The 23,239-nt window shown below is 52.6% G+C and overlaps 5 protein-coding genes across 5 annotated transcripts; 2 read left to right on the top strand and 3 right to left on the bottom strand.

Moving 5' to 3' along the window:
* The first annotated feature begins 1,667 nt into the window (after positions 1 to 1,667).
* BDZ83DRAFT_1303 (uncharacterized protein) lies at positions 1,668 to 2,682 on the top strand. The gene has a single exon (XM_060501205.1). The coding sequence runs from the start codon at positions 1,851 to 1,853 to the stop codon at positions 2,502 to 2,504; it is 654 nt and encodes a 217-aa protein (XP_060371757.1). The 5' UTR covers positions 1,668 to 1,850; the 3' UTR covers positions 2,505 to 2,682.
* A 7,453-nt stretch (positions 2,683 to 10,135) lies between these two features.
* Positions 10,136 to 11,472, bottom strand: BDZ83DRAFT_1120 (uncharacterized protein). Its single transcript, XM_060501097.1, has one exon. The coding sequence runs from the start codon at positions 11,058 to 11,060 to the stop codon at positions 10,326 to 10,328; it is 735 nt and encodes a 244-aa protein (XP_060371756.1). The 5' UTR covers positions 11,061 to 11,472; the 3' UTR covers positions 10,136 to 10,325.
* On the bottom strand, positions 11,146 to 11,676 carry BDZ83DRAFT_1264 (uncharacterized protein). Its single transcript, XM_060501184.1, has one exon. The coding sequence runs from the start codon at positions 11,466 to 11,468 to the stop codon at positions 11,190 to 11,192; it is 279 nt and encodes a 92-aa protein (XP_060371755.1). The 5' UTR covers positions 11,469 to 11,676; the 3' UTR covers positions 11,146 to 11,189.
* BDZ83DRAFT_746131 (uncharacterized protein) lies at positions 11,555 to 12,942 on the bottom strand (the record flags this gene model as incomplete). Its single annotated transcript, XM_060513211.1, has 2 exons — positions 11,555 to 11,754; positions 11,892 to 12,942. The coding sequence occupies 2 exons, from the start codon at positions 12,940 to 12,942 to the stop codon at positions 11,555 to 11,557; spliced, it is 1,251 nt and encodes a 416-aa protein (XP_060371754.1).
* Positions 12,943 to 15,168: 2,226 nt separating this feature from the next.
* Positions 15,169 to 16,820, top strand: BDZ83DRAFT_564108 (GPI-anchored wall transfer protein 1; the record flags this gene model as incomplete). The annotated part of the gene is made up of 2 exons (XM_060503609.1): positions 15,169 to 15,276; positions 15,429 to 16,820. 2 exons carry the CDS (start codon positions 15,169 to 15,171, stop codon positions 16,818 to 16,820), a joined length of 1,500 nt encoding a protein of 499 aa, XP_060371753.1.
* Between the last annotated feature and the right edge of the window lie 6,419 nt (positions 16,821 to 23,239).

Here is a 23,239-nt window from a genome sequence, read left to right as displayed (position 1 = left end):
CTCCCGTCCCGGTTGTCTCGCACAGACAGAAACAGAGAGACAGAGAGAGAGAGGGAAAGAGAGCCCCGGTGCGGAGCAGGACACGCAACCGCAACCACAACTGCAGCCGCAGCCGCAGCCGCTGTTGGTGGTGCAGTCGCAAGTTGCCGGATGCGAGTTGCAGTTGCAGTTCCAAGATGGCAAAATCTGCAAATATGCAAATCGTCAGACCTTCGGCCAAGTCGAAACGCGCAATCCCCTCTCCACCGGCAATCACATCTCAACTTTTCCTTCTCCTCGTTCTCGCCGACACAACTTGGACCTCGCACCATCACATCATATCATCATGTGCGGCGTGCCTACCTACCTTATCCTCTTTGTAGCTACTTGTCCGCTGCGGCGCTGCAACTGCAAAACCAGTCCCTTTCTCTCTTCCCCTCCTTTCCTCCTCCTCCCCCTCTCCACTTCCATTGTGCATATCCCCGTTTGGGTCAGCGACTCGGACCAGGACTGAAGCCAAGACGACATGGGCTTTCCTTAATGTAACCCTCCCCTGCGAGCCAGTGCGCTTATCCGCTTCTCGTCGGACCTGCGTCTGCACCACCACCCATGCGAGCCAGATTGCCAGGGTCATCACTTCTTTTCTTTGCCAAAGAACAGAGGGGGGTGGACTACGTGGCCAATCAGCGAAGCCATGGCCTTTCCAACCCTCATCGTCAATCTCTTTCTCTCCCGCGCTCTCAATTCCACATCAATATGCCTGCACCGTGTTCCGCCCCTACTGTATTGTACGAATACACCACTTATCCTTGCCGGGGACTACGATATACCACAAGGCTACGGATAGACACGTCGGTTTCCGCAACTAGGACCACGCATCAGTGCACATCACGGCCATCCTCCGCCGCCGCTAACTCGGTCTTTGAACCCTTCAAGCATCCAAAGGAACCATCACTCTCGCCGCCGCCACGCTCAGATCCTCTTAGCAGGAGGGAGGCTCTGCTCCGTTCGAGCCCACGGGATTTGGGCCCTCCGTCGCAATATACCTTACGATATGGCCGACTCGAAAAGTACACAGTACTACACAATTGAGCTGCGGCAGTCTTGAGTATGGATGAACAGCAAAGCTCTGCATTTACGACGTTACCATGTTACTGGCCCCGGCTGGCCGGTCGTCAGTTCCTAAACCAGAAATGTCGCCCACTCAATCAACGGTCCCGACTGAGCACACCTTGCCTCACCTCATCTCACCTTGACATCTGTGCCTCAATACCACTCGAAGCTGTTCCGCATGAGGAAGCCACATTCCGATATGGAAGTCACCTCTCCAGGGGCGCCACTATTACCTGAACACGAATCGCTATTGTCGTACGGATCATCAACTTCAAGTTCAACGCAGCGCCGCAGTCAGCGCGGATACGGATTATGCGTACGGGGTACGGATCCGTACGGGCATCTTGCGAACGAAAAAGAAACCCTAGCCCTGACCCTCGTCACGATCCTCCGCACGCCCAGAGTATAGAGGCTGATCATGGCCGAAGCTCGGCGGAGTCGATCTAGCCAAGTGGGCCAGCGTCGTCTTCGCGCCGCCCGTCTATCCCGTCTTGCCGACACGTAGACGGAGACTTTCGGATACTATAACAAAGTACGGGCGTGCTTATAGGTGCCCAACAAATCATCATTTCTGAGATGCTATAGGCTCTCTTGCTACAGATACACTCCATGCGGCCAGGACATCGAATGATACGGGAAAAAGAACGGCATCGTTAAAGAGGGACTTGTGCCCCGTCTTCGTTGCTAGGCCCCGTCCTGTGACACTGGATCTGCGGCTGCGCAACCATGGTTGACATCAACATGCATCGCAATCGTTCATGCTCGCAGCCCGAGATCCGCCGGGGAAGCACCTCGTGCGATCCAGGCCGCGTCTCGCGCCTGTAGTGCACAGCACTATGCCACACCTGCCTGTCAGCAATCTGCTCTCCGCAAACTTTGTCCGTCGCAAGCCCGGATGGACAGGCTCACGATCTTCCCGCCCTCGCGTCGATTCGAGAGGCCTGGTTCGAAGGAGGGGGTGGATGGAGACTTGCTGGTGGGTTTCCTCGACTTTCTCCTCCGTGCCTAGTCAACCCCGCAAGATAGCATCATTCCATCACGACATCGACCGGGCCAGCTCTTCTTCAGCGACCAGGGGGGTTCCTACACTAGGACAGAACCCATGTAATCGTCCAGTATCCACCACGGACTTATGGAGAACAAGAGCCACGTCAACCAAGAAAAATAGAGAATTGGTAGAGCTCCGTCTCGAAAACATCCCGGCCCAAGAGGGGAGCGAGCCCACTCGCGCTTCTTGGCTCGCTGTAACCTCAGCGCGCACTATTATGCAGGTTCAAGAGGCTCGGAACCAACAATGGCATAGGCAATCCGACCCTCAAGAGGTCATCAGCAATCCCTCGATCCACACAAGCGATCTTCGGTCTTTGCGAGCCGTTGAAGAATTTCATGTCGCCGCAAGGGTGCTTTGCTAATTGCACGATGCCATGTCAAAGTACAATGGCGAGATCATCTGATGTTGTCCAATGAGCTTTACTATTGCTGCAAGGTCTGTCCGGGCAACAGAGAGCACAATGCAACAACGAGTCTTCACACAAAACGCAAAGGTGACAAACCTCCTCATTGGGAAACGCGATATCACGTACAAAAGAAGTCAAAAGCCGAAAGAAGTGCGCCAAGTGGTGCAAGCGGCGCTGCTGGTGGACGTCTTGGCCCGTTGGTTCAGCCTATTCGAACATCTTGGCCACTAGCTGCAGAAAAGGCGCCACGAAATCCACACGCCATTCATACACTCACCATGAAGAAGAGGAGGATCCGTTGACGGAGGGTATGCCCAGGACCGATGCCACCAATGAACAGGGCTACGAGACCAGCCCCTTCGAGGTACAAGCGCGGTACTGGACATGTACCCTTTTTGGTCTATTTCAGGGAATGCCCCGGGCATCAGCAGGCAGTGTCGATAGGTTCGACACCAAGGTTCCTGCATACCTCGAGCGTGCGACAACTTGGAGCCGATGCGTCACCAGTCAATCGGCTACGAGCTACTGCTGCTTCGGTGCAGAAATTGTTGAGTTGGTCATCAATTTACTAACCTTACCAAAATCAGCAAATGGCCAGAAATCCGAGAACATTGGCTTACAGCAAACGACCAAGTCCGGTTCTGGAAGCTCAATGTTGCCTTTCATTCCACTGCGAGAAGCATGCCGTCACCTTTGCTTTCCGGCCCCCACGCAAAAACACGCCAATTGAGTTGACATTCAGTTAATCTTCTCTCGACGGGAGCCTCATCACAGAAGAATGGCCGTGAATCGGAGACCCATGCCGAACCCTCACACCCATTCAATAACCATATCCACAATTGATATTCCATTGTAACATCTGCTGGCAAATGGGGGCCGAAGGGTTTTGAGCCCGTTTCGCCCGCGGCTTAACCTACAACACCAGGTAGTACCTGAGCATAACGGGTCGTGTTATCGCAATAACTACAATGATTGCCAGAATTGTAGCCACTATCGCCATGTTCTCAGCGCGGTCCGAGCGAGCCATGATCCCGACCGGTGCAGGTTTTCCATCGCGGCTGCGGCGTCCGCCGCTTATTTTTATTTTATTTTTTACCATGAGGGGTTAACTGAAGCCAAACAAATGGGTCATAAACAGGAACTCTGTCAATTTTGCACCGCCAGGGAACGGGGATGGGGATTATCGAAACAAACACACCCTGGAGGGACCACACAACTGGCGTTAAGGACCGGCCGAGGCCTGGCCGAGCTGGGCGGAATCGTCGTCGTTGTGCTGAAGAATCGACCGAAACGAGGAACAGGCTGCCCGACTGACAGGACCCTGCCAGTGCGTCCGAGTGGATGGAACCACGCCCCAGCGTCTCAACCAGCCCCGAAGCTCTCGGCGTGAACCTATCATCCGATGAGAACGCGCGCGTATCACACAGACACACACAACCCCTCCCCCACCACCTCCGAGGAAGTGGAGTGGTGAGATTGGTGGTTGTCGAGCCTCGAATGATGGGGTCTCGTTTTGCTTCGCTACTGTCTCCAGACGAAGAAGAGGGTGCATGGCTGTACGTTGGGAGCTTGCAAACAGAAGCCAGATTGTCAAGCAAGGCCTGGGCGTACATGATGCAGGATTTCTTGCATCAAAGGCTCTAGGGACCTCCGAGTGTCCACTTGCTGCGGCCCATTAGCGGAGGTGACAAGGGACAATAGCCAAACTTGGTGAGATGGATGGCCTGACAGTGTAGAGAGCAATAACGAAGGCGCATGTGCCTCTGCTCTCGTACCCGTTGGCACGCAAGTTAAGTCAAGGAGCGAAGTTTCGTTGGATATCGTGAGCTCGATACAGTTCTTGGCGATCATCTCAAACAAGAACCGAGATAAGGCGACAACAGACTGTGTCTCGTGGCTCGTATTTGGAGTCACATGCTGACGGTCTCACGACCTGATATGACCATCGTGGACGGCACAACAGACAGGCTCAACACCATCTACTTAGAACCATTGGTCAACATGGAGCAGTGTACGGCGCAGAGACTGGAATGCCGGTAGATACGCGATGCAACAATTGGACCCACGATCTGGAAGCCGCATTCAATAGGTGCTGCTACATGACGAAGCGCCGTTGATGGGAAAGGAAGCCTGTCCTTCTATGGACAATCACTGGCCGCGGTCTTGCCTATTCAGTACCTTGGTCGAAGAGGCATACAAATGTGGTAAAATGGGACACCTTCATTCTCCAGTGGTGCCATTGGGGCTAAGGCGATGTGGCATATGCATGTCTTCGATGAGACGGCCGCGCTTGTGTAGGCAATGCAACCAACGCGACTGAAGGAAGACACACAGGCATTTGGCCAGATTTGTCCAGCATCAAGAGCATTTTAACATGTGCGTTGGTTGCATGGGACTGAGAGGGAGAGAGATAGAGTTTTCGCGATGGACGAATTGGGAATCGAGGCCGAGTGCGATTGGGAAGTTGGATGGCAGTTACAACGGGGGGTCCTCATCCCCCGCGGGGAAGCGATCTGGCTGGTGGTGATGGGGCTGGAACGTGGGGAACGATCGTCTTCTGGTGAGTGTCTGTGGGATTTGAGCCGCTGTCGATCTCTCACATGCTTTCTTTTGTCTTTTTTGTCCTTCTCTTGTGCTTCTTCGCCATCCCGTGGAAACCAGCCTCCGGGAGGCGTTCTCGCATGAATTGACATTTTCCCTTCCCGCCGAATCTCCTTCCCAAAGCCCAACCGAGTGACTTTTGAAGAACCAGACCAAGGCGGCCAAGTGGAGATTTCCAAGTCGGGGACCACGCGAGCTCGAGTGAGTTCAGGCGTATAGCGCGCCAATCAATGGTTTTGAAGCGTTGTTCTTCTTCAATTGTTTGGCTTCGTGGCTGCCTTCGGGCTGCAGAAGGCCCGAGATTATGGATCAATCGCTCGGCCACTGCTCCCGTCCTTGGGTGCGAAAAGCTGGGACCGGATCGGAAATGATGGTTGCATGGCTGCGGTTGAGAAAGTCGGGAGAGGAAGGAAGAAAATGTCTCAAGGAGACTAGACATGCGGCGCGAGGATACTAAGAGGTTTCAAGCATGTGAAGCTTTCGGAGGAACGCTATAGCGAGGGCCTCATTCCCATTCAACAGACAAGTCAGACCAAGGTCAAGGTCAAGGTAATTCAACGGGCCGCCACTCCTGTTGGCTTATCTGAGTTCGGCATTAGCGTCGTCGTTGCTCTGCGGGTGCAGGTTTCGGTGGCTTTTTGGTCTTTTCAGCTTTCCCTCTCACACCTTCTCGCACATTCACTTTGGGAGGACTTTTCTTTTCCTTTTGGGTTCTTTTGGCGTCGTTGCCGCTGTTTTGACCTGGTATCTGGCAGGCCGGTATGCGCGGGCCATGCAGAATATCAGCATCACCACATGCCTCGACGCAGCCACACACAAACGCACTGGTGGACGGCGATATTGGGATGTGGTAAGGTGCGGTCTGAGGGGATGAACCAAGGGACCCTGCGCCCTGCCTGCTGCACACAAGGACCCGCGTCATTGGATGCTTTGACGCCTAACACCCGATGCTTTGCTTGTTTTTACCGAGGGGATGGGATATACGTGGAGATGGAGATCAGATGCGTAAGGTTTTAGAGGGCAAATGCAAGAGAGAGTCGGCAGATCTAAGCGGTGGAAAGAGATCGAGAAATACCGGTCCGGATTAGTGTTTGCCTGTGCCCTTTCCGAGACGACGGGCCGCGGGGGGCTTGGATTTTGGTGGTGAACTATGAGATATGCGGGAGCAAAAGGTTTGATATTCTTGGATGGGCGAGATGCAGGGACACCTTTTCTGCAAATTGATGGTATGTATTCGATATGTACTTGTGTGGACTTTTTTTTTTTTTTGCCCATTAACTTAAAGGGGCGGAGGCGCAGACGTAAATTGATGGTATGTGTGCGTGGGTGAATGAATGGATGGGTGTGCTTGAGATTGGCGGAGCTCTCCTTGGTTGGGAGAGTAGTAATGAGGTGACTGATAATGTTGATCTTCATTGGAATCGTAGAGTGAGCGCCTTGTATGGATTTTGTCTTTAGAGTAGGCGCAAGACTTTGACGGGGACTTGAGTCTTGTGATTGTGGTGTTTGGCATGGCGTCACGGTTTCTCGAGGTATTCTATGCAACCTGTAGATTGTAGCAGTACATCTACCTCGGAAGATGTCGTCTTCTCCAGCAGGTCGGAGGTAAACCGTTTTCTAGCGAAAATGTTCAAAGGATCCACGATGATTAAAGGATCCACGATGATGAATCCATGTTGGTAGATACGTTGTGTAATTACTCCCGAGATACGACACGGCAAGCCCTTTTCGTCTCTTTATACGAGTCAAGTTGCCTCCACGTAGCTTTTGCCGACAACGCTTGTTGAGAACGGGATGCCGCCGCGTTCTGAAGTTCTCTCCTACATTCATATTTGGGTCTGATTGTATGTAAGCCAGTACCTCTATCGGCGTATATGCTGTTGGCTGGGTAGATGAGTACGTCGATGCCAGCAGTCGATGCAGGCCAGCATTAGAGCTTGATCTCGGATATATCCTGGTTGAAGTAAAGAGTCCCCTCCTTACTGAATGTATCTTCGATATTGAGTAAGTCGGTTGGTTCAGTGTATTCTTACGCGGTTGGTTGTTCGTGCATGGTAGTTGATATCTCGGGATCACGCAGGGCATCGATTTCACACATCCAATTACTCTCCCGGACAGAGCCTCACAGCAGATGGCCGGTATGACGCTGGATCTTGTCGACACCTTTGATACTACCTTTACTAGAAATACACCGCTGTTGTCCTTGTGTTTTGTTTGATTCGGGCCATGTGCAAGGTTGAGTGGGATTCAAGAAGGGGGTTGCTGGGATGTAGGATGTATCAAGGGGGCGTAAGTAGAGAACCTTGCAAACAAGAAATAGGGGATAAGTGAGGTTTATATATATGCTGTAAACGTTACGGCTCGGAAGTGGAGGAATCACTACATTGGATATGCGCGTATATCGTGGAGAGCATGAGGAGGCAGGGGCGAGATAGCATATGTGTCTTATCATCCTAGCTGGTTATTTGGCCGCCTTCTACAAAGGGCAGTTCAGACTATCAGCTCCCATGGGTGCCTGGCTTCTAAGCGACGGTATGATTTACTGCCCACGGGAAAACCAAAGTTTCCGTCCGCGGAGAAGTGAGATCGAAGCCACAGAGTGGTGAGAGATGTGGCTCTCGAGTCGTCTATTTCGAGAGAGTATCAATGTGATCCTCCATTAGCCTATGCTGCTCTTTTTCTATGCTATATAAGTTGTATGATCTATGAACATGTTAGGTTTAATCCTCTGACTGTATTGGCAACACAGATCTAGCCGCCCAAGGTACCAAGGCATTGCCACCAACGATTCTTACGTTGAGTCGCGTCTGAATGTTGGTTGAATATTGTTTGCTGCTAGTTGTTAGTTAGTAATTATCGCTGCGCTCCTCCACTGCGGACGTTTTGCCGCATTTACTCATCCCGTACGTGACATGTCTGCAGAATCGTTTCCCGTTTTCCGGCTCCGGTATTTTGTCGGCGACTTGAGGTCTTTCTCTCTCACAAGATCGGCTGAAGAACCTTACGTGCCAAGAATAAGATGAGAAGGTACGAAAGAGGTATTTCAGACCCGATGAAGTTACGGAAATAGACAGGCGAGTTATGTCAATGAGGCGAAATCCTGCTGAGGCTGTCTTTGAAGTAGGGTTTTGTAGTTGTCCACTATGAAGCATCATCTGCCTCGGTGCTAGAGAGAAAGGGGAGGTCGGTGGTGAATACCGTAGTAGCAATTGCTAAGGCTATCTGAGAGGATTATTCATCCCTCTTATTCTCAAGTTAAGAACGGTGGTCCCATCTATCAAGATAGTCCGGCCCTTTTGTTCGAATCAAGTCAAATGGGCGGAACATTCTCTTGCGACGATATCAAACTCGGATCTGTCTTAAAATTATGGCGCCGATTTCCACTTTTGGAACTCGAATTCGGTCCTCCTCTTGCGTCTGCGAAATGGTTGTGTCCCCTATCATGCGACTGACTATGCGACGCCAGTTTTCAAGTGGTTGTAGTGTAACCCGTAATGCTTCTCAAACAACACACAAAAGATTGAATGGTGTTGCCCTTTGTATGTGTCTGAGGCCAAGAGCTCATCTATCTTACAGTCAAATCCGCAAGCAATTTTGAAAGAGTGTCATTCGACACATTAATCAGGCTATCGATCTTGCTCGATCGGACAGTTTGTCAGTTTTGGGTGTATATCTACTACCATTCCGACCACCAGCTTTCTCGTCTTCAAAACGATGGTAGATGAAAGCATTATACTCTACAAAAGCCCTTGGGGAGTTACATCCAGGCTGAGCGATGCATGAGCGATGTTCAGAGCACAATGAGAAGAAAGGGGCCCCTGCTGTGCCAACTTTATATCAATACAAGATCCGATGTCCTACGAGAGCCACTTGTAGACTTTGTATACTGGCATCAAATGTAGGTAAGTACCTTACCTATGCGCGGTTGCAACAGGCATGGAGTGAACGGCTAAACCGCGATATTACAATGAGCATGAACTCCTGTTGACGTTCTAGTATTCGTTTTGTTACCTTGGCGCTGAAAGGCGTATTCATTACGCAGCAAGTTGAAAGTCCTTCATTTCCATTGAGGCCGTCGGCGGAAAAGGTTCTCCGAGCCGGTCTCGGGCACGGAGATGGGGGGCGGGGTGGGTAACCGGAACCGGTCCCCATCAGTTCGTACCCGTTGTCCGCCGCATTCCTTTCCGCCGTTCACATCGAACCCTGCACCCGAGACCTAGTACCGAGCAACCGAATACACGGGCCGGAATCGACCAGCGGAACTTCCGAAGCCTCTCTTGCCCCGTCGTTCCTCCGAAAGAAAAAAAAACCTTACCATATCCGGACATACATCAGTGGTGGCTCATCGAACACGTGAGCAAAACTGCTTCGCCACTCTCTGGTAAAGTTTTGCAACCACGAGGTGACCCAGACAGCCAGAGACAAAAAAAAAAAAAAAGGCTAAAGGATCCAGTTCGAGAAGGATCTAGGTCAAAAGGAAATGGATGGGGGGAAAAGAAACAAGAGGACGAAGAACGAAAACATTATCTGATATGCTGAAAACAGACAGGATGCCTTCAGCACACCACGTCATTGAAAGGCCCGAATAACAACATACGCACACATCCACGCACACATACCCACACCCACACAAGCACACTTGCCGAGAGATCGGACGGTTACACAAGGCCCGAGTAGAGAGTCTTCGGGTGATGAGATTGCAGTGCTCAAGACCAAGAATGAAAAGGGGAAAAACAAGTGGTGGCTGTCAGTTACCCTTCTACTTCGGTATTTCTCCGTGTGGTGGAAAGACATCCTTTCCCCCCCCCTGTTTTATTCTTTTTGGGAAGTAAGAAAAACGCCTTGCCGCCTTTGTCCTACCGAACGTATCTCTGCACGCAGAAGAGATGAGGGACCCGCGGGAAAGGGCTTGAGGCTTGAGGCGTAAGGCTTGGGGGGAGATTTCGCAAGCGACAGCCGACAACTGCCGTAGCCACCCTTCTCGCGGTCATGGTATCTACCTTTATCCCAAAGCTTGCCTGCCGGGCATCACCCGGACCTAAGTCCGCAAGGCAAGAAAGTCGATGCTGATGCCACTCTATCACTGAGCCCCGAGGATCCTCCACCTGACACCTTTCCCGTCCCTTCCCGGTCAAAGGCGCTGTTTGTACCAGTAGTGGACCGGATAGACATCAACTAACGGGACATGCAATGAACCAGATGTCCCAAGGTCCCCCCCCCCCCCCCCCAAAAAAAAGAGAACAATATAACGCCGCGCGATCTGGGTCCAAGATCGACACCATGATCCGGGAAAATTTTTGACAAGAGTAGCCGGCCTCGGTGCTTGGCTTTGGGTATGTGCGGAACCGCAGATGGAAGGGAGGGGAGTGTGTGTAGAAACCACAGAAACCCTAGGATATAGCAAAGACTGAGTAGATTTCCAGAGTGATTAAAAAGAAAAACAGAGACAAAAGAACATCGACAGGGCCACCGCGATGCTAACGAACACGAGGAGGAGACGGGGAGGCGAAGACATGAAAACGTCGTCTTCTCGGCCGGTACCAAACTCGTTGTCAACGTCGGTCTCAGCAACTCCACCACACTCACCCTCACGGAGCAGACTCCAGCTGACATGCGTTGATCACCACCATGAAATTCCCTTGCGCAGCGATGTCCAAGAGCGTCATGTGTACAGCCCATCAAAGAGACGGATGTGCGGGAAGATTTCAACCCCCCCCCCCCTGTGCCCCTCCCCTCGTGGGCGTTCTCCATCGTATGTTTAGGCGGGTGTCCACGCCAACCCCCAACCCCACGTTTGCGGACGTAACGATGCTTTGCACTAAACAAAGTAGACCCGGTCTTCCCTTGTAGCCATCTCTCTGCCTTTCCGTCTCGGCGGGACGCGGAATGAAGAGCGGATAGGGCGGTCATTGACAAAGTGTGGCTGTTCTGTCACTCGTGGCCTGGTGTGACTGAGATTGAGTTTTTGGCGGGATGCAAACACTCCCTCTCCTTTGAGGCGCGCGGCTCTTGAGGTACCATGAGCACAGACAGAACATATCACTCAGTTGGAAAACACCCAATGGTAACATGTCTTTGATAGTCATGGACAGTAAATCTGTTCTCTCTGTGTTGTAAAAAGAAATTCATTAAACTACATAAAGTCATGATGTGGGCATAGATGCCAAAGTTGTATAGTGAACAGGGTGTCCTCAAGAGAAGAGGACAAAGGAGTGTTGAAGAACAGAAGAACAACAAGGCAAACGGCCCACAACGATCGCTATCCCCCCCAATAAAGCGCATGATCATGGAATGAGCAAGGTATACAGAGTGCTGCATTCGTTGGGAAAAGGCGGCCAAGTGGAAGAGAAGAAAGAAATAAGAGTCATAAGTCGTTAATCAAGCACGAGGCCAAGACGTGGGCGTTAAACCTTTCCTGCGAGGTAGAGGATGTTTTCTTTGACTGCATCCGTCAAGTCCCCTTGTCCCGTGTAGACATAGGTGACTGTTTGGGACCACACTTCGGGATACGGTAGTGGCAATTCGACAACGTCGCCAGCCTGCACAGTACCGGAGACGATGATAGCGGCCAACACCGGGAGTGAGGACCGGGCGTATTGGAGATCTGTGGGTGGGTTGGGTGTTAGCCTTGGTTTCCTGCCTTGTATTCGGGTAGGAGTGAGCCGGCCTTGGAGGCTATGGCCCAAAAGGTTCAAGTCCGCAAACGTCAGAGGGGATAAACTTAGGCAAGACATTACTTACGGATTGGTATAGTGTCGGCGCCACGCGATGAAGCCGCGCGATGATCTCCAGATTTTAGCCCGCGGCTGTAAGGGAGCGTGCTGTGAATTGCACTGCTCGACCGCCTTCGTGCCGCGCTCGGTCGAGGAGATGAGACCTTTGGCAGCGGTGAAGTGGCCTGAGTATGCAGAGATGGCCGCCTTCTTTGATCCGCGGGAACAGGGCTTGGCAATGGGTCCGCGATGGTGGAGCGCAACTGCTCAATATCGAAAGTGTGAGTGATGAGCATTGGTTTGCGTTCGAGGGCCCGAGGACGAACTCCAAACTTCATTTGACGCTGGTGGGGTGGGAGAGTCGGCGTGGACGGCATTCGTGGGGACGAAGAACCTCCAGCAGATTGATCCGAGTTGGTGCTCGCATTAGAGCTTCGACGATTAAGAGAAACAGCTTGAACAAAGACGTCGGAGGTTTTGGCATCACCAAGATACACATGACCCCATGCGCGCAGCTGCTCGAGTTGGACGCGCTTCTCGGCCTCCCTGGATCTGGCGACATATCCAGGCCCTGCCACAGACTGTCGTCGTTGTGCCTCTTCGCCCAAACCGGCGAGAAGCATCGATCGAGTTTCCGCTGCGAGAGTCTGCCTCCGTACACTGCTGGCCATAGGTGGTGAGACCGGAGATGCTGATGGCGGCGGACCCGGCCGGCGAGGGCTAATAGGCGCAGCCGAATAACGTCTACCGTCGCTTGCTGAGTGCTTTGCGAGAGGAGAAAGCGGGCTCGGCCGGTTTGTTGACTTGGGCGGGCTAAGGTCGCCGGAACCTGGAGCTTGTCGGAGTCTGGAGCCGAGGCGGTCGACCATGGCGCGCTCATGCTGTCTCATTGAGCCATCGTTGGAAGGAAATACCGGAGTAGGCAGACTTTTGGGTGAACGATCGGATGGGCTGTAATACGAGCTAGGGGCGGTAGGTCTGCTTGAAGTCGAGGAACGAGGGAATCCGCCTTGGTTATATGAAGGTGCCCATAACGGGTGAAGGCTTGCCCGAGGGTGGCTCTCGATTGGGGTAGCCATAGTGGTCTGTGATAGTGATAGAGGTGAATGGCTTGTAAGATATATCAAGTGGTGACTGAAGAGGGAAGTGTTCAAGTCAGATTTTCTGAGTAACAATGAACGGGCCCAAGGATCGGAATGTGCAACCGAGATGATGGGATGGCGATGATGAGAGTTAAGAGTATGCAGCCCTGTAGGGATTTGATCAAGGGAGAAGAGCTTCTCTTATGTCTGGGGTGGATGGAGGGGTTAATTAATGTCTTTGCGGAAGACCTTGTGAGCCACCTCAGCTTGCAAGTCTTGGACTTCTCGCCCACCAGTTTCTTTAGGAGCCAAAAGAGAGAAAGGGCACTTGCAGCAACTGCCGGGATCAGAAAATAAAGGACCGGTAGGTACGGTAGGTCTCTGTCTCTCTCAAAGAAGACAAGAAAGACAGGCAAGGTGCAAAGAAGCAGAGACTGACAGACTGTCACTGACAGAGAAAGGGTGTGCAAAGAAGGCGGCTACAATCTTTGCTTTGGGCCTGCAAGCCCCGGTGGGAGTGTAATGAGGAATGCGGTCGTCAAGCATGAAGTGACAATGAGCGGTTGCGGCCAACAGCCATGCCCATGTCACTCATTGCATATGAGAACAAAGGAGATGAGCTAGCAGGTGTGTGGGTTGGGTTGTCGGATGCAAACCCATGGAACATGGCAGGCTTGAAGTTGAACGTCTGCAGATGGATACAGAGGAGAACAAAGAAATGTGGCTTGTCTGGGCCTTGATTCGTCATGTTTCTGGCGATACAATTGGCTAACCATGCATCTTCTTGCCTGCCACCTTGAGGCCTGGGGGTGTAGGTTGTTGGCTTCGACGCATAGAAGCAGTTTCTATTGCTCTGTCCGCCTTGCATTCTCTCTGAGGAGATGGCCAATCCAGGACTTTCGGTCTGGGGTTGAGACTTGGTGGCAGCTAGAGCAGCAGCAAGAAGACTGCAACCAACAGTTGAGAGCTGGAGGGGGTGCGATGACTGGGTTGGGACTTGCCCTTGCATTTCCACTTCCACACGCACTCGCACCAGTCGAATTTGGCGTAGCTGCATCTGTCCATGTAGCTGTAAATAAGTTTTCAAGACTGCACAGATGTGTAGGTTGTAAGGCTATAGCTCTGCCTTCAGACCAAAGGTACCCATCTTTTCCAATGTAGAGCTGGGCTTGGGACGAAAGCCGCAGTGAGGCCGGGGGCGAAGCTGCAAAAGTGTGGAGTTGGAACATCAACGGCGTCGGTATGTCTTGGAAGTTTGGCACGGCGGGAGATGGTTGCGGCCGTGATGGCGAAAAGTGGGAAACGGTGGAACAGGACGATGACAGGCAGCAATTGGGATCTCAGATCTCGATTTGTGATGGGTTGGAAAGACTGCAGAGGTGGAGGGGGGAGGCGAAGAATGGAGCTGACAAACGGATGAAAAGGTGTCAGTCTGGCAGAGACAAGAGATTCGGGTGTTTGGTTGGTTGATTTGCGCGGATAGATGGATGCGTGGAATGTGTCGTAAGCGTGGGAGACATGGAGGGATGAGACAACAACAGGATCAGCAGCAACAACTAAAACGATGACAGGAATAATGAAAGGAAACATAAGAAGGATGCCTCGGAGGATGCTCCTGGAATGCCATGTTTGTGACGTGTCTGCCTTCGGCTGAGCTTGGCCTTCCCAAAGCTTGCCCCGTCCCCCGAGCTTTCCTTTGACAGCGGGAGGCACGGAGACAACAGGAGGATTTCTGCGTCAGGTATGCCGTAAGCCCCTTCCTTCCTCTCCGTGCCTCCGCAGCATTCGGACCAAGACCCACACGGTGCCACGGAAGGAGCTGTTCATTGGCTCTTCTTTCCTGCTCTACCTATTTCCTTATGTAAGCCAATAAGGTAAGGTACGTATCCCGGCCGATACCACGGAGGAGCTTGGACCACTTTCCAACCAAGCTGCTGCTGCTGCTGCTCCTTCTGGCCAGAGTTCGTCTCGTCTTTTTCCCCGTGGTGGAGAGGACAAGAGAAAGAACGTCCGAGAAAGGTTGACGTTGCAATCACCGGTAAAAACCACATCGCCAAAAGAGCAACAACGAACAGCTTGTTCTTTTCGCTGAACCGGGCAAATGCAATGCTCGCCGTCGTCAAAACCATTCTCGTCTCTTTGGACATGCACTGAACATCTCCCACATTCCTTGTTTCTCCCAGAAACCAAAGAAACCAAACTCTCTTTCGACCCATCGCAAATATGTCCGACGCTACGGCCGCGAGCTACAAGAAGCTCAAGGAAGACTTTGTCTCCAACCTCTCTGGCGGCTCCGCCTCCGAAGTCAACTATGTGACTGCAGTTGCTCCCGTGCGTAACTATCTTCTTTGAACAGAAACTCTGATCTGCCCTCCTGACCCTCTGATCCCCTATTGCTGCTGCCCCCCTTCACATCCCACGCGGCCCCGCGCATTGCATGCATCGAGACAAAGCAAATTGCTGACATCCGCATTCCTTTCCAGATCGCCATCCTGCTGTGGTCTGTACTCCAATCACGCCAGTCCTTCTTCAAACCCTACACGCTGTTGGGAGCTGCTGCCGACTTCCTCCTCAACGTTACCGCCATCCTCCTCTCCACGACCCTCTACGCCTCCTCCCCCTTGCTACTTTGCGCCCTCCTTCTCGGTCCCGCCGTCCTCATCTACACCCTGCCTTCCAACTTCGGCGTCAGTCGCAAGAAGCCCGCTATACCGCCCAATGCGAAGCCCAAGGCCGGCTCCGGCGCGGGGCCGCTCTCCGTACTACCCGTGAAGCCTTTCCTCACACACTACCGGGGTAGCATGCTGGTCATCACTTGCATCGCCATCCTCGCCGTCGACTTCCGCCTCTTTCCGCGCCGCTTCGCCAAGGTCGAGACATGGGGAACATCGCTGATGGACATGGGCGTCGGGTCCTTCGTCTTCAGCGCCGGTGTTGTCGCTGCTCGGCCCGTCTTGAAAGAGCGCGCCGAAGGTCGATCGATACCCCTGACAACACGTCTGCTGCAGTCGATGCGCCACTCCTTACCGCTACTCGTCCTGGGCGTCATCCGCTTGCTCAGCGTCAAGGGTCTCGACTACGCCGAACATGTCACCGAGTATGGCGTTCACTGGAACTTCTTCTTCACACTGGGGTTCCTGCCGCCGTTTGTCGCCCTCTTTCAATCTGCGCTCAAGATTGTGCCTAGCTATGCCGCTCTTGCAATCATCCTGAGTGTGCTGTATCAGGTGGCTCTGGAGAGCACCGACCTCAAGGCTTACATCCTGACCGCCCCGAGGACCGACCTATTCTCAAAGAACCGAGAAGGTATCTTCAGCTTCTTCGGCTACCTGGCCATCTTTCTTGCGGGACAGGATACAGGCATGTACGTCCTGCCTCGGAGTCTCAACACCAAAAGCGATTCTTCTCCTGCTACTCAGCGCAAGACGCTTCTCATGATGATGGCAATATGGTCTGCTGTGTGGACAGGGCTATATTTTTTGACCACGAGCAACAGCTACGGCGACGGTCTGAACGTCTCACGTCGTCTCGCGAACCTCCCCTATGTCCTGTGGACAGCGGCGTTCAACTCGACACAACTTCTAGCCTACGCTCTAGTGGACACTTCCTTCTTCCCGTCCTTCTATAATGCGACAGACGCGAAGACCGAGAAGGAGGCGTACCATACGGCGACCAGTAGGGTATTCCGCGCCTACAATCGCAACGGCCTGTTTTTGTTCCTCATCGCAAACGTCTTGACCGGACTCGTCAACATGACGGTGCCGACACTGAATGTTGGACCCATGGCAACGATGGGCATCTTGGTTGCGTACAGCGGAGTAATCACAGCTATTGCTCTTGGACTGGACGAATACAATATCTCCATCAAACTATAGATGACGTCGAAATAAAATTCTGAGTTACACGGCTACAAACATCTCACCCACCATGTGATACTGGCGCAGAAAACCGGCTAGAAAGTGTCTCATCAAGGCGCTACATTGACGCCTATTCGGATTCGGCATGTTATTGGGGGACAGCCAAGCCGCGAAGCATCCGATAAACTTCCATGGAAACAGGCGGCCGCTGCTGACAATAGACTCAGTAGCCCGACAAACCCGGAGAATACGGGCTATGAACACGGAGCCACCGGAAAACCGCAGACAGTCAGCTGACTGAATACATTCCGACATCAAAGAGCTTTCCCGAATGGATCTCTCCCCCGAGGCTGATGAATTGGACAAATCATCCTGCATTCCGGTGGCACGACAGCAGAAAAATCTCACTGCCAGCAAGAAAGAAAAAAGCCATCACCGCGGCGTGGACAAAGCTTCAAAGTTCTTGCAACTTGGCAATTGCAGTCTGGACAAAGCTTTTCTTGTAAGACCCTCGGCTAGCTGTGACTTTGATATTGCTCTTCGAATGAGTTGGCCGGGCATACGGATCCCTTGCATTGACGGGTTTGTCCCTCGATCCACACCGCCGGATTTTTCTTTGGAAATCTTCTAGAATACTCGGTGAGCTCAGACTGGAATCACTGGACGAGAACAGGGCTGGCTGCTGGGCAAGGCGAGGCGAGGCAAACAGGGGGAAAAAAAAATCCAACAATAAAATGGTTACCAAAAACTTGGTCCAGGTCCCCGGCTGGTTGGTTCGAGATCGCCGGGAACCCCGTTTGGACGTAATTCCGCATACCGACCAACACCACTTTCGCATAGTCGAACGCGTGGACTTTTCCCCCCTCGGATGTGGGTTGCTTCCCGCTCCCCCCCTCTGCCGATTTATTACCTGCGAACCCTACGGATACGTACGCTGGTACGGTCCTGCGGAACACACATTTGGGTCGGCACACGAAGGATCCCCGGACAGGAATCCGATGTCCGGATACGGGTGGTTCGTCGACGTGTTTGCTCGAAGCGGCCGGGGTTGTCCCTGTCGGCCTTTTGGGGGGGGGGGGAATCATGGATTGGGCCGCATGGCCCAAGTTGAAGTTGGGTAATAGGTTATTTGAAGATGGGGAATTGGGACTGGTACGGGGTTATGTGAGATTAAATAAAGACGCGTCGCGCCTTTTTCGCGAATTTCCCGAACCTTTGATGAGTGGGCTCGTCTACTGTTGGTCCGTGGAGTCGTCGCTGGAGGTCGTCCATAATGTGGCCGTAATCATCATCTTCGTTGCTCCTTGCTCAAAGAGACTTATCCTTCGCCGTCGATTTACTCAGTTTGACGACAGTTGTGGTGATTGTACTCGATATAGATCCGAGGCTACGTTTGCCTGGTTTTCGACTGTACTCCGGCCGGACACACGACGATAATTCGTCAGAGCTTTCGCCATGCGCGAAAGAACTACTATGATGTCACTGGACAACACATCCACTGTGGTATTAATGGCCCAAGTGCCGAGTCTGGCTGGGCTGTCCCGGACTGATCTTCTTGATGGGGCAGCTCGCTTGCTCCAGAACTGGGGGGGACGAATGACAATCTGACTTAATTGATTGATGTATGACCATGGGGGGCCATTCGGAAAGACCTGACCGAGAGGGTCTTTGGGCAGTCAAACTTCGTGAAGAAAGAAGTTGGCCGACATTTGACAAGCCCCTCCTCATCAGCACGTGCATTTTCAGGATGCGAAAGCGCTCTTGGGGACGCCAATTTAAGATGCCAAGTGACATGACTTGCGGCCAGCCCTGAATCCACTCAATTGGCAAGTCGAGCCGGGGCATTTTGAGCTGGCTCAGAACTTCAAAAATTCAGCCTGCTCATGACGGACAGGTTGTATTTGGGCTGACGCAGGCAGACCCCGGTCAAGCGCCGTGCGCCTCATCTCCGATGTTAATGCTGGCTGAATGGTGGGCACGACTTTAGTCTTCACAAGTTGGCTATGAGCAGACAAACCATTGCCGCCTTCAGAAGGACGTAGCAAACGATGTTCGCCTTGAATGTCGGCATTGCCCTTATAGTCAAAGAACATGGTCAATGCAAATCGGCTCAGTCAGCTCTGTGCCTGGCTTGACAAGCTGAGCAAACGGCTGGGCTGTGTCCGGTGTGGTGCACTTCAACCGATCAGCATAATATCACAATGCTGTTTACCAGTATGAAAGACCACTAATAGCTCGCATAGAACACCAGTCTGCCGCAAGCAGGCGTAAAGTTCAGCTTCAAAGTGAACATGAGTATGGAGGAGATCTTCCAAGGGCAAAGACAAGCGAATGATCTGAAGTGAAATGGGGCCTATAGGACCTGCGGAACGGAGTTTTCTCGACGAGTGTGGGACGACTGTACATATACCGATAGAAGGTCTGTGATAATTGATTACAATGGGACAGACGAATCAAGATATCGCGAATTGATTTCAAGGGTAAGTTGGCTGGAGAGTGAAGTCTGAAGGCCCAGAAGCTTGGTGGAATAAGGTAGATTTCAATACGTGCGTACCTTGCATTGACGATGGCTTAGGATAGCCGCCGAGTGAGCCATCCAAGTATTAAGATGAAGGTAACTTCGTTAAGGCAAGGGATGCTGCGTGAAATTCGGGTAACCTCGTGGGTGAATGAACCTCGACTCGTCCTTGAGCCATGCGCCATGCGCCATCAGATCCAACCGCTTGGTGCGCATAAACATTGGAGATTCAGTAAAATGCGAAGGCGATGGCGACGGCGACATTAAGATGGATGTGTGGGGAGGCGAACGCTGCCAAATGACATGCGATGCGCAAACACGCGTTCCGTCGTTTGAGGAGCGAGGGGAACTCGACAGTCCGGTCTCGCAGACACTGCCCGCCAACCAGTCAGGTTCTGGACGGTAATTTGGAGAAATGCAGCCTGCCACGTCAATGCAAGGGACCTCGCTGCGGTCTCAAGCATGTAAACTAGCAGCCAATTGCAATTAATTATGCCGCAGCTCACAGGACAATCCTGACCGTCTGAGTGATGTTGTGTAGAGCCGCGTTTGCACCAAGATGCACAAGGCAGAAGAACGTGGTACAGTTGACTGACTGGAGATACAAGTTGCCGGTACTGCTCCTACCTAGTCAACAATGGATACGGAGGATGGGATGGAATCGGACGAAATCCAAATCGTTGCGGGAGGATCAGGACAGTCGGCCGGTTTGGGCAGTGGTGCGGCAGCAGCTGGTCCTGGTGATGATGACAAGTCAGAACGACATGACCCCTGGACCATGTCGATACCCCAGTCTTTATCGCCTGGATGCCCAGCCCACCAGCAGGGGTATGAGGTGTTTCGTTTGACGGTGGCCGACTAAACGCAAAGGTAAATCGTGATACGACTCTGTAGCTGCTGTGGTTTACTGCTGCATAAGGAAAGGGCATCTGCCCTCAATGCGGTTCGGTCGTAGAGACCTTGAGATATCGACGATTGATTGGTGATGGACATGAATCGTGGTGAAAAGTTGCATCTGCGTCCCACTGCGGGCGACGCCAACCACGCTCGGCACCATGCATCGCATCTCGCCCCGCAGGCAATGACCTGCGGGAGACGTCGAGATTGGAACTGACGGCCAGTAGCCAACGTGCCAACTTGCTTTCGGATGGCGAACTGCTGTCTGGCACCATATTGACCTTTCCAAACTAGGCGCGCGCTCAGTCATTGGGTTGGAGAGAATAAGGGAGATGGAGAGAGAGAGAAAGACTTGAGCTCACAGCGGGCAGATATTCGTAGTGGGCTGCATGATCCGCGGTAACCCTTGTCGAGGGGTCATCCCATCTCCAAAGACGAAGCACATGGGGTTGGGCATGAAGCTGGAGTGTTGCTAAGTTGCCGAGCGTGCGAAGCGGAAACCTTCAGTCTTCTCGAACGAAGTGGGACACGAATTGGTGGCTTGATGCCAGCTTGATCTATCCGTACGAACCCAATGGGCCAATTAGTCTGTTGCACCGAGAGCCCGCCGGCTGCCGTTGTTGCTCACGCTGACTAGATTCCTTGGAAAAGAGCGTCTGAGCTGTCGAGGAGGAGAAAGCTCGAGCTTCAGGTGAAGTCGGGTTCGGGTGTCACGTCAATCGTCAGGCCGAGGGCAGATCCCAGCGTGCTTGAGAAGCTAGAGCAGCTAGAGTGGCTGGCAGAGATTTGCATCCTTGAGACAGTCGAACATGGTAGGATCAGGTAGAAGGTGAATTGCTGAGATGATGTTTGGAAGAAACCATCCATTTCATGTCCAGGACGAGAAGGTAAAGCAGTAAGTCAGGCAAGAAAGGAACATTCCATTGAGTGAAGTGGGCAGGTGCCGGTAGGCTGAGAAATTGAGTAGGAGGGAAGGAGCGGACGGGACGATTTGATAGACGAAGCAGGTGCGACATGCTGCATCTCTCCTTCCTTCTCCGCCGCCACCCGTTTCCGTCTCCTTCGTACCCGTACCTATTGCTTTGCTCTTCCTTGCCTTCCAAGTTGGTATCTCCTACTTGCTCCCTCTCTTCCTCTTCCCGCTCCATCCGAGTGTCTCTCCTCATTCATGTATTTTCCTGACAATAGTCAGGTGTACGGAGTATGTGTCTGCGTGTCATCTGCATCAGGCCTCAAGCTGGTTGATATTGAATTCCAGCCACTCCCTTCCACATTCACATGTACGAGTAACTAGGGCACCAATCAACAGCGGCAAATTTCAGAAACCGCGCCAGCGCCGGTGCAAGTTCTTAGCACCACCATCCGCACTAGCCACACCCACACCCACGTTTCGGCTCTTGTGCAACGCCTTCCTGCTCCGGCGTCTTACCTTACGTCTTGAGGTACACAAAGGTTCAAAGCCTCATCTCGACTTACACAGGTTTCTGCACTGCTCTGGGCTGAGACGTTAACTCAGACACGCCAATTCGAAGCATACCTACCCGTATGCGACAGTTGCCACACTGGGTGGAAGATAATTGATTGCTCAACTGCAGAGTACAACTTGTTGCACTAGGCAGTACCGGTAGGTAGGTACTAGACACTAGGCATAAGCAGTTATGGTCTCGACTTTCCCATCTGAGCCCCGCACGTCAACTTCATCTTGATACCTACCTTGAATACGAAAGGGAACATCAGTCCATTCCGGCGCCGCTGCATTGAGGAGATTATTGGGGACGAATGCCTACCTACCTTGCCTGACCCTCGGGCCAGCTGCCGACTGCCAGCAACACAGGCCGAGAAAGGTCACGGAAGTTGGAACCAAGGAAAAAGACCAACCAAGGGAGAAAAGAAACGACAAATTGCCCACTGGCCACAATCCGCGCCGGCCCTCTGAAAAAATTGGTGGTGCTTGGACAGCCGTAAGTGAGATAATTTAACGAGACGGCATCTCCTCGCTCTTTTCTTGCTACGATCAATACGGCCCAGTCAAAGTGGTCACGGTCATCCACTCAGTTGAGGCGGAACAGTGCTGCTTGTCTTCTCTCTCTTTCTCTCGGTTCGGCTCAATTCAGCTCGACGGAATCCTACCTTAAGGTACCTCACCTTGTCTTGGCCTCGATCTCACCTCATATCCAGACGGCGAGTCACCTATCAGCCAATGTACCTCGCAACGCGTAGCACGCAGCATTCTGACACCTGCGCCTCTACTACCACTTACTTGCAGTGTGCAGCGCAAGGAGTGTCATAGACTTAGCAGCAGACGAAACGAACCAGACGAGGCACGAAAGTATTCCCGTTGTAAAGACGAAAGTACGAAAGTACAAAAGCACGAAGCAGGAAGCAGGAAGCAATCAGTCGCGGTTGCATGTCGCAGTCGCAGTAGTGGCAGCGTTAGCGGATATTAGCGAGTATCTGGTACCTGCATTCCGTCCCTAGTTGCATGTACCGCACCTGCTCCCTTTTTCCCGCTTTTCCCCCCTGAGGCCCACGCACATCTCCGCCTTCACTTTCCTTGGGCGGTACTTACAAGTTGCATTGCAACTCACCCCTGCAAGTACACGATACTCCCGGGGGCCTACCTTGGTACGGAGTAAGGTATTCGACCAGGAATCTCTCAATCGCGCGCTTTCTCTCTCTCTCTGCGGCCTGCCTTTCTCTGCTGGGCTCTGCGTCTGCTCTCTCGCGCCCGCCGCCCGCTCACACCCAATCTCTTGACGTCTCTCCTCTCTTTTCGAGACTGGCGACCTGGGGCTTGTCTGTTCCAATTCTTGCGCTTCCGTTCCTCGTTGCGCGCTGTTCCAAATATCGGGCGCGCACTCACTCTCCAACCTTGGACCAGCTCCATCCAGCTCGTCCCAAGTCTCATCTCTTCAATTTTATTCTTACGAGCAAGAAGACGTCTGACCGTTCGTTCTTCCTAACTTTTTCTCTTCCTCTCTTTCTCTCCCCCGCCAAAAAAGCCAAGACGAGGCCCATTCCC

This window comes from Colletotrichum acutatum (assembly GCF_030867785.1).
Source record: "Colletotrichum acutatum strain CBS 112980 chromosome Unknown BDZ83scaffold_1, whole genome shotgun sequence".
Classification (NCBI taxonomy): Eukaryota; Fungi; Ascomycota; class Sordariomycetes; order Glomerellales; family Glomerellaceae; genus Colletotrichum; species Colletotrichum acutatum.
Note: the sequence above shows the minus strand (reverse complement) of the source record. Positions and strands in the feature narration are given on the sequence as shown.

Bases quoted from the DNA above. Each gene is read 5' to 3' on its own strand.
- BDZ83DRAFT_1264 (XM_060501184.1), bottom strand. From the start codon at position 11,468: ATGCAGCACTCTGTATACCTTGCTCATTCCATGATCATGCGCTTTATT.
- BDZ83DRAFT_1303 (XM_060501205.1), top strand. From the start codon at position 1,851: ATGCTCGCAGCCCGAGATCCGCCGGGGAAGCACCTCGTGCGATCCAGG.
- BDZ83DRAFT_1120 (XM_060501097.1), bottom strand. From the start codon at position 11,060: ATGACCGCCCTATCCGCTCTTCATTCCGCGTCCCGCCGAGACGGAAAG.